We start from the raw sequence: 9,597 nt of genomic DNA on the forward strand, positions 1-9,597 counted from the left end.
TTTCCCTTTTATATTAGCAGTGCAGCCTTAGAACAGTTATAATGCAGGGGTCTTTACAGATATGCATCAAAACCAGTATCCTCACCTTGCTGCCTTCTCTTTGCCAGAAGACGGTAGGTTGAGGTTTCCCCCTGGTCTCACAGGGAAAGGTAGCGGTTCGCCCTTGAGCCACAATCTGGTCTCTGGGTCGCACCACAAACTGAGGTGCCTCTGAGTTTCAACATAAAAATAAAACCATAATACAATGGAAAAACATTGGTGACATATAATTTTGAGTGTGATTTACTATCAAAGCAACTGAAAATAAAAAAAAATTCTGGAGTCAATTTCCAGCTGCAATCTAGAAGGGTTCATGCATTGGGTGCTTTATATTCTTCGAATAACTACTTAGAACTACTTTTCTTTACTCCGCCAGCCTCACAAGCCATCCATCCAACTGCCAGAAAGTATGAATGATGGATACAGACTAATTAGAGTACCTTATTGTCCATCTGAGGTTTTCGAGCTAAATCATAATAGCCAGCAGGAGGTAGCAATTTGGAAAGAGTCAGAGGCTGATAGAAACTATGTGTCATATCAGTTTGATGACTGTGCTTGTGGAATGCCACAACAGCGCGTTCATACTGACCATGTGTGTGACTGAAAACATGAAGAGATGCAACGCATGCACAATGGGGCAGCTCTTACTTACCAATAGGGCGAGCTGGTGACACAACAATGGTGTGGGTGACATTGACACACAACACAGAGAGAAGGAAAGCAGAGGGAGCAGAACAGAGGGACAGAAAAAGAAAGAAATGAAAATCAGAGATGAATGAGGTGGAGCTGGGATTCCATCCATGAAGTTTAGGGACAAGGCAGGAGATGCTCAGTCACCGATGTAGGTGATGGCATGGGCCTCGCCATGAAAACATCAACGGAGGGGGGGGAGGGAAACCAATGGCAAAAACTTTGACACATTACTTATTTGAAAAAAAAAAATAGCACATTCACATGGCTGACGGATCTGTTTGTAAATCAAACAGATATACAGTATATGAAACAGATCTTTTGCAGAGGAGAGTCTGAAGTATTATAATTACTGTATACCTGAATGAAAATGTAAATGGAATGAGATCTGTGATGCCCACCATGTATGACAGTTTATCATAGGTTTGAGTGTCAAGACTATGTTCTTAGTTAACTGAGCTTGTGTTTCTGGGAGTTGTATGAGTATTTTCTTTTATAAAATATTATAAAAAAAAAAAAAACGTATACTATAAAGAAAGCAGAGGCAATCTGACTAAAAAAAAAATCAACATTAATGTTCATTTGTGAGCTTTATTCATGAAACAGCATCTCTTGTTAATATTATATGAATTTGCAGTGTATAGCCTGGACAGGGAATTTATTCCTCCAGGAGAGGTCATAAAAGTTTACTTAAAGCAGGTTAAATTGTTCATATATGGAGCTTAGCTGGAGATCAGCTACATCAGTAAGGTATATGAAAAAAAATAATAAGCTGAGGTCAAGCTCAGATTTTCAACAGTGGAGTAATAATATTTATAAAGCAGGCAATAAAATGCTGATTGTATTGTGGTCTACTTTGGGATAAAAACGCAAAACCATCCTGAAGGGTTATGAGATTTGGCACATGTGAGACCGTTTGCAGTTACCCACCTCTGATAGTCAGGTAGGCGGAGGCCTCTGCTTTACCCACACGGTTCTCTGCTATACAAGTGAAGGTTCCCTGATCACTGACTGATGCTTTCTTGATCCTCAGCAGGAAGTCCTCTCTTTCATACCTAATGTCATATCTAGAGATTGAAAAAGAGCCGGAACAGCAAGTCATGATACATGTCAGGTTGATCTGAAACAAATCAAACTCAATATCATGAAGTAAATGTACAAAACAAAGGCTGGAATGACATGAATTGTGTATTGTGTGAAGATGTGACGTTTAAGACCGGAGGCTTTAAGAAGCATGTGTCATTCTTGATAGTGTTACAACAGACTTTCTCAGGCAGTTGCTGTAATGGTGGAAAAGGAAGAGCAATTATACCAAGATGAAGGCATTGCAAAATGAAAGGTGCTTTCAGCTGGAACCCTGATTATTCCACTGTTTCAATATTCATAAAGAGAAGCCACCCACTGTAATGTGGGCTGTGCAGTATAGCTGCTGCTGCTGCTGCTGCTGCTGTGTGTGTGTATGTGTGTGTGCATTAAAGAGAGAGAAAGCATGTGGATGTAGGAGAGAGGTCGGAAAAAGAGACAAACAATCTGAGAGTCAGGGAGTGGCATAGTCTGACAAACTGAATTTGATGAATGAACCAAGCAGTAAGACATGACTAATTCATAGAGATGTTCCATGCATCAGAGTGTATCCACCAGCGAAGCAATCGTAAAGCATCAGCGCTGCAGTTATGCTGAGAGAAACATCTCAGCTAGCAGAGTTTAGATAAGTGGCTCAGAGGGCCCACAAACGGAATGAGCTGAGAAGCAAAGAGTTGGGCTCTCCCTCTCTGGGGTCCCTTTTGGCACGAGATATCTTGTGAAGTCGTCTAGCCAGCCATGCTGATTCAAAGATGGGAAACAAGTCAGGCAAAGAAATGGCAGAAAAGGGTGAGAAAAAGTCACATTCGAAATAGATGTTTCCAAAGGGTGTGGACAGAATATCGACGGGGGGTTGTGGGGTCTGTCCAGAGTCTGGTGAGGACTCCATTCACAGCACATCTCTGACCCAGATACAGACTTCCCAGGAGGCCGGCGGGGTTTCGGAAAAGAATGAAGGAAGTGGAAGGAGGGAAGTGAGGCGAGGTATGTCGAAAAGTAGGACATGTTTCTCGAGTCATGGGGTATCGAGGTGGAGGGCACAACGTAGGTATGCAGACAGACTGCAAGACAGACGGACTGGCAGTAATTACTATGTCTCACAGTGCATTTTAATACACTGACATACGGGACATGAAGAAGTACGAACCTGCTTGGTTATAGCTGTAAAGTCCTGCAGCAGGTGTTCAGTTTTATGTTTTTTTATTCTTTATTTTTCTTTGATTTGTCTTTCCCATTAACTTTAATTCATTTATCTAGTATTTGATTGTCTTGAAAGCATTTCCAAAAGTTATCACATTTCAAGGAGCACAATCTGTAATTAGATTTTAGTTTTTTTTTATAATCACTTTTACATTATGGCCATGAAATTTCACATTCAAGGCAATAAATAAAAGTGTGACTGCATAACTAAATGGGATTTGGCATTCCCTATCATCTCTCTGATACTAAACCAGTCTGTATATAACTTGTATGTGTGTATTCATGCGTAGACCGAACCGCATGAGCCCCAGCAGGATGATGCAATCCAGTGTAATAACACATTAAACTGGCTTCAGAAATTACCACATAATTCAATTAACCCCCCCTTCCAGCTAAAGTGGACATTATTAACTTCAAACCAGTGCGAAATCTCGTGTGGCTGATGCGTAACGGTAAACATAAATGTCTGCGTGAACTATGCATGTAGTGTTACACGGTGGGAATTGAAAGGCAGCCTTTAAGAAAAATCTTTAATAATGTCTTCTAGGAATTTTCCTCTTTTTGAAAGTGCAAAATAATTCTTATTTTGCCTTTAGTGGTACTCTCACACAGACATGAATGCATACATGTGGACACACATTCAGTCACAGTCCTCACCTGCCACGAGGAATATCCACATCCTCCTTTTTCCAGCGAAGTGCAGGTGGTGGGTCACCGTGGACCTGACACCTGAACTCTACGCTCTCGTCAACTAAAACCACCTGGTTCACAGGCCGTTGCACGAACGCTGGTCTTTCTAAATGTGGGCAGCAAACACAGAATAGCTGCTAAATATACTTTTGACAGAGTGGTTAAATATTGTATGTGCCACGGCGGAGTAAATGCTGGAGAAAAGTGTCATGCTCTATTAGTGTTTGAGCCACGCAATGAGTGTATGACAGACTTCTTACCAAACACTGAGAGCTGAGCTTTTTCGCTTTCTCTCTCTCCTACCATGTTGGAGGCCACACACACATAAATCCCTGAATCACTCTTCTTGGTGTTGGAGATTGTCAGCTTTCCCCCTCGAACCTGAAGAGAAAAAAAAGCAATTATAATATGAATACACTCAAAAAAAAGTATTTTGAACTGAATCAAAAAGAAAAAAAAAAGAAGTGAGGCTGAGGGTGTGATTTACACAAGAAAACAGACAAGTTCCCTCCTGAGGATTAACCCACCGTGAACCTGTCGTCCTTGAGGTCAACACGAGTCTTATCTTTCCTCCAGAAGGTAGTGGGGTCAGGATGCCCACGCGGAGGCTGACACTCAAAACTGGCGGTCTCTCCCACCGCCACCACCACATCCTGTGGGTTCTGCCTGAAGTCATCGCGTAATACTAGGAGACAAAAAAAAAAAAAAAAAAAAGAAGAAGGAAACAGAGCAGGGGTTGTTACTGTTACTGTCTCACACTTAAGTGGAAAGTTTACATTTTAATTCCAGTTCAGCTGTTGCATCATGGAAACCAGAAAGTCACTCTCAAGAACAAACCGTCAGAATTTCATTGAACTCTAACATCATTTTCTAATGTTAAAGTCAAAAGATAATTCTGTTAAGTAGGTGTCTCTCTGGATCTTTTGCAATTTGTCCGTCTTTAATCTTGCCCCTTGGGGCGAAGGTATGAACTCGGTGATTTAAAGCAGATAAGTTTCACTGTGGAAACATCTTAGTAGGATTAAGGGATTTTCTAAAAACCTCTTTATATATAACAGTCTAATGGAAACCATTAGACAAATCTAACATAAATTAAGACTAAACATCTTACATGGGAGTCCTATAAAATCAATGAGATTACACAGGTACATTTCAAATTTCCCCAAAGCTGTGCTGGCGGTATCAATGAGTCCAATAATGTGATCAAATAACAGGTACATGTTTTAGTTTCAGACAAACACACATAACTGTTCAGTTGTATAATTTTACCTCAATAATGTCAGCAACGTCAGCCTATAAGGACTATAAATTTGCTAATGTCTTGAGTTCAAGCTGTAGTATTACTATGAAAGATCAGTAAATTGAAAAGAAATTGAATGAAACTAAATCAACAGACCATTACACATGCAAAAGTAAAGTTATTGGCTAAATATACAAACAGTCAGGGTACTCACAAAAAGTTAAGCATATCAAACCTTCATCTAAAATTTACAGGAGGTATGAAGCATTCACACTACATTGAAATCATAAATATACGACATTTAAGCAGAATCATGCAATGGTAATTCCTTCTTTTAAAACTGATTTATGAAAGAAAATCTAACAACATTGTTTTAACATAATATCCCAATAATTACTTGCATAGACACAGTTACACATATTCAGAAGTGAAAATAAAAGCACCTTCACCTGGATAGAATATAGCACATTTTAAGAGTGAAAACATGTTTAATGTACATAATGACTTGAAAATGTATACAATGCCAAATACAGGAGGCTTAAGTGTGAAATACTGTGACTTTTTATCGATGTCAGACGTCTCTAATACCATGTCAAAAAGCTAACCAGCACAGTGGACTGCACTGTTGCCACTGCTGCCATAGAATGGATCATATTCTGTTTAGTTGGGTTTAGAGGGTTACAAGTCATTTCACCTTTACCTGAACAGTATTAGTCTTTCAAATCCCCAGGTATGTCATGCATTGTCTGGGTATAATGTGTAACAAAAAACATATTTCACACCTTTGTTGTAATTTAATAATTACCCTGTTGGAGTGTCTTCAAAACTCATTCCTCGACATTCTACAGAACACCTGCTTTAGACCCACTGACAGTAACATAGACATGAAGTTATGGGCAGATCATGTTTGTTGTCCCATCACAATTAGAATCACAGTTTTCTGCTGCTGTTAACTGGTCAGGTATCAAATTCAAATCTATGTCTGTTAAAATAAAGAAAAAGCTGAAAAGAGAAGAATCATAAAAGAGCTATGCAAGTATTTATTGTGAGAGCCCAAAATTAGAGCCACCCATTCAGTCTGTTAGCAAATTAAAATGTGGACATGATTTGTCCCAAATAAGTAATGTTAATTATCATTATTATCATTATTTTTTATTATTTATTCATTTAGTTTTATTTTTCTCAGTATTAGCAGAGAAAAACTTCTGCTTTGCCTAAAACCAAGATTTGTGAGGTTGCGGTGAAAATGACCTTTGACCTTTTGCCATCAAATTCCAATCACTTCCCACTTTCATGCCAAAATTTGAAGAAAAAAAAAAAAAATAGAACTCCCTCAAGGCATTCAGGAGATATCAACTCCATGAGAACAAGCAGAAAAGACAACCCTGAAGCACAAAGCACAGTTGTCCCCAGTGCAGAGGCATTAAAATGAATGTTATGGTTAAGAATAATATTGGATGTCCAAGTTTGGCACAAAAGTGAAAGCCTTGCATGTAATCTCTGACATGGTAAAGATAAGCAGCTTGCATTCAGTGAAAACATTTATAAGCTGAACCACACACCGAGTCCAAGCTGCAGATGTTTTAAAATCACCTAAGACGGCAGCGTATGAAAGAATGCAATATGGGCTTTAAAATAACAATTACTTGACATCTGCAAATGCAGTTGCTGATGGTAAATGTGCTGTAAATTGAACTATGATCAGATTAGCATAAACAGAGTTAGTTCCCTCATAACATGCTGTCTGAAAGTGTTTTATTTCTGAAACCTTGGGTAAAGAAAGCAGCAATAAAATGTGTCTGTCCTCTGCAGCGGACACAGAGCTGGACCTTGGTTTTCATGGAAAGAGATTGTGCCACAGCATATACAAATTTGAAGAGAATGTACAAATGACCGAGGATCAAACACTCAAAACAGCTGCAAGGTCTCATTTGGTAGCAAGAATGAAAATAAATAAATAAAAAAAACAAAACATGTCAGAAAACCTCACTGAGAGCAACACACTTCATGTTTCTGCACAGTTGCAGTGTCTGTTTTGAAAAAGAAACCTCCATAATTCCCGAACAGGAACCAAAACAGCAGCTGGAAGAAGGCCGATTACTTTCCACCAAACATCAAAAAAGATCCTTTTGCTAAAAATGCCACATGAAAAAAAAGGAGACATAATGCCTTTTTAATGTCCCATCTACACACTTTTGGTTCATTTGAATTCCAAACAGTTTCTCCAACCTATTTTCAATATTTTCATTTATCAACAGCAGGAATTTTTGTGCCTTAATTGTCGATATTGTCAAACAGCTCCACTACAAGACATCCGTATGCATATTGAACAGATGTATGAGCTAGCTACTGCAAAGTTAAAAGGTTAAAGCTTCAAAACTTCCTAATTCTGTCACAACTGCTAACTCAAATATCAGTAGAAAGGCGAGTGCTTTAAGAAGCTGCAGGAAGGACAGCACTGTTCATCATCTTCTGGATTATGGTTAAAAATAGAGATTGTAATTTGGATCCTGCAACGAGTTGTAACATCTTTGCATTAATAGCTTATGACATGTTGTTTGCTTGAAAAGTCTTGCTGTTTTACATAATAAAGTGCAGTGCATGACAACAATCACCACACTGGAGTATATATATATATATATATATATATTAAAGTTATTTTTTCTTTTCTGTGCAGGAGCTAGCAGCTTCTGAATAAAATGTAGCTACTGTCATTTCTAATTTTGTCTGCATTGAATTAATGAAAACAAGTGAGGTTAATTATATCTCACTGTAAATGAGAGTTTGTAAAACTCAGAAAAGCAAAAAAAAAAAAAAAAAAAAATCTGGCACGTTGTTCAGAATGCTTCTCATCCTCATTACCGCCATAAGCTAGTCTGCTGATATACTGTAGCGTGAATTCCAAGTCCCAGAGGACACCTCTAGTGAAAAAGAAATCAGGAGGCAGCCAGCGGCCCTTTGGCCCAGCTGTCAATCACACTCTGCTGTAAATGAGTCTCAGTTGCAGACAGCACTTTGGCACGGACATATGCCTAGCTGGCTGTCATGTTGTACTATACAGTTAGTGACCCATTCTGTGACGGCACAGCTACACTCACCCAAGCGCACCAGTTAAATTCCTGTCCTTGTGTTGATGATGCTTCTGTAACAGTAAAGCTTGTCTCCAGAGACGATGCAACTCAGACACAAACAGGAGGCGCTGGAGATAATTGGAGACATGAAGTAAGCTCCAATTACAGAAAGGCAAGGAGGTGAAAAGGAATTGTCTCATAAATGGTGCTGATAGTAGGACCTCTTAACTCTGACAATAATCTGAAAACACCATGCAAACAAATGTAATATATTGCCTGCCTGCAGGTACTAATTAGATGTTGGCCATTTGCTTTCATAAGTTTTAATTTACTGTCTAAAGATTTTTTCACTCATTTGTGTCTGTGGTATCTGACTGATTCTGTACATGGTGAATCATGTCGAAAGAAATTGGAAGTGAATAACTTATTACATCGAGTCTCTGGGTAATAGGCCGCTGCCAATTTGAAAGGCTGTGGAGGTGGGGTCAGATAATCAGCAGTGTTGGTACCGTGGCTGTGATTTATTCAGGCCTGACAGTATACATTAATGGCAGTTATCCGACAACCTTGACATTGTTCTGGTTTCTCTCCGTCTTTTCCTTTGCTTCCGGAGAGGCCTGTGCAGGTTTATGTGGGTGGTACGCACAATGACTTGCGAGACATCGGGTGGAGGTGGTGCTGTTCTAATCTGTTGTTCTCAAATGAGGAACCCCCTGTGGAGGCAGCATCCATGTGTAGTCTGTTGTCTGGTGGTAATTATTTCAGACGGTGGCGGCCGCCACTGCTGCCTAATGTTGTTTGATTGAGTACTGCTCAATTATTCAAACAAGGCATTCAGGAGACTCACCATTTGCCTGTTACATTTATCAAATCAGAGGGAGAATGATTTGTAAATGGACTTCATTTCATGGCACAATGGGTGGTAAAATATGTGAATACAAATAGCTATACACAGAGAGGAATTTGATTTATAGGTTTTTAGATTGATGTATAATTGATTTCTTCAAATTTTTTCTGACCTGGTCACAGACAACAGATGAAAATAAACCTGTTTGCTAAATTTGTTATATCTAGTAGTGTTTTTTTTTTTGTTTTTTTTTATTAATAAGGCCTGTCAAAAAACAAAAACAAAACAAAAAGTAAAGTAAATCTTGATATGATTAACAGAGGATGGAAGGTTATATAGTTGTTGTGAGCTTCTATGTTTTCCATCTTAACCCTCTGATTTCTTAAGACTCTCTAAAACAGCACTCCACAGCTGAATTTCATCATTTCACCATCACATCAAATCCATAAAGATCCCACTTGAGATCTTGAGGCGTGTTGCTCAGCTTGCCAAGCTCTCTGGGTGACTGAAATGAAGAAAATCATTTCCATTTGGTAGCAAATACATGGATTTAGAAGAGCCAATTGATGCCGGTATAGGAGGTGATGTTTCAAAACACAACCAAGCTCTGCGCAGACAGGGCAGTTAATCACAAAATCCATTATCTGGATAAAAAAAAAAAAATGTCTCATGTATCCATTAAGCTATCCATTAATTACAAGGCCTATCTAAAAATATGCAATCCGGCAATGATACAC

The 9,597-nt window shown here is 38.9% G+C and overlaps 1 protein-coding gene across 1 annotated transcript in view; it reads right to left on the reverse strand.

Annotated features, from left to right (window-relative positions):
- LOC306761316 (roundabout homolog 2-like) overlaps window positions 1–9,597 on the reverse strand; it is a gene marked incomplete at its 3' end in the record, with an annotated part of 83,076 nt that overhangs the window by 29,998 nt on the left and 43,481 nt on the right. The window contains exons 3-8 of the mRNA XM_079247441.1: window positions 4,230–4,387; window positions 3,963–4,083; window positions 3,670–3,808; window positions 1,660–1,796; window positions 692–703; window positions 86–210 (exon numbers count right to left, since the gene is read on the reverse strand). Of these exons, the coding sequence (XP_079103567.1) occupies window positions 86–210; window positions 692–703; window positions 1,660–1,796; window positions 3,670–3,808; window positions 3,963–4,083; window positions 4,230–4,387 (692 nt within the window). The remainder of the gene's footprint in view (window positions 1–85; window positions 211–691; window positions 704–1,659; window positions 1,797–3,669; window positions 3,809–3,962; window positions 4,084–4,229; window positions 4,388–9,597) is intronic.

This window comes from Telmatherina bonti (assembly GCF_933228915.1).
Source record: "Telmatherina bonti genome assembly, chromosome: 10".
NCBI classification, from domain to species: Eukaryota; Metazoa; Chordata; class Actinopteri; order Atheriniformes; family Telmatherinidae; genus Telmatherina; species Telmatherina bonti.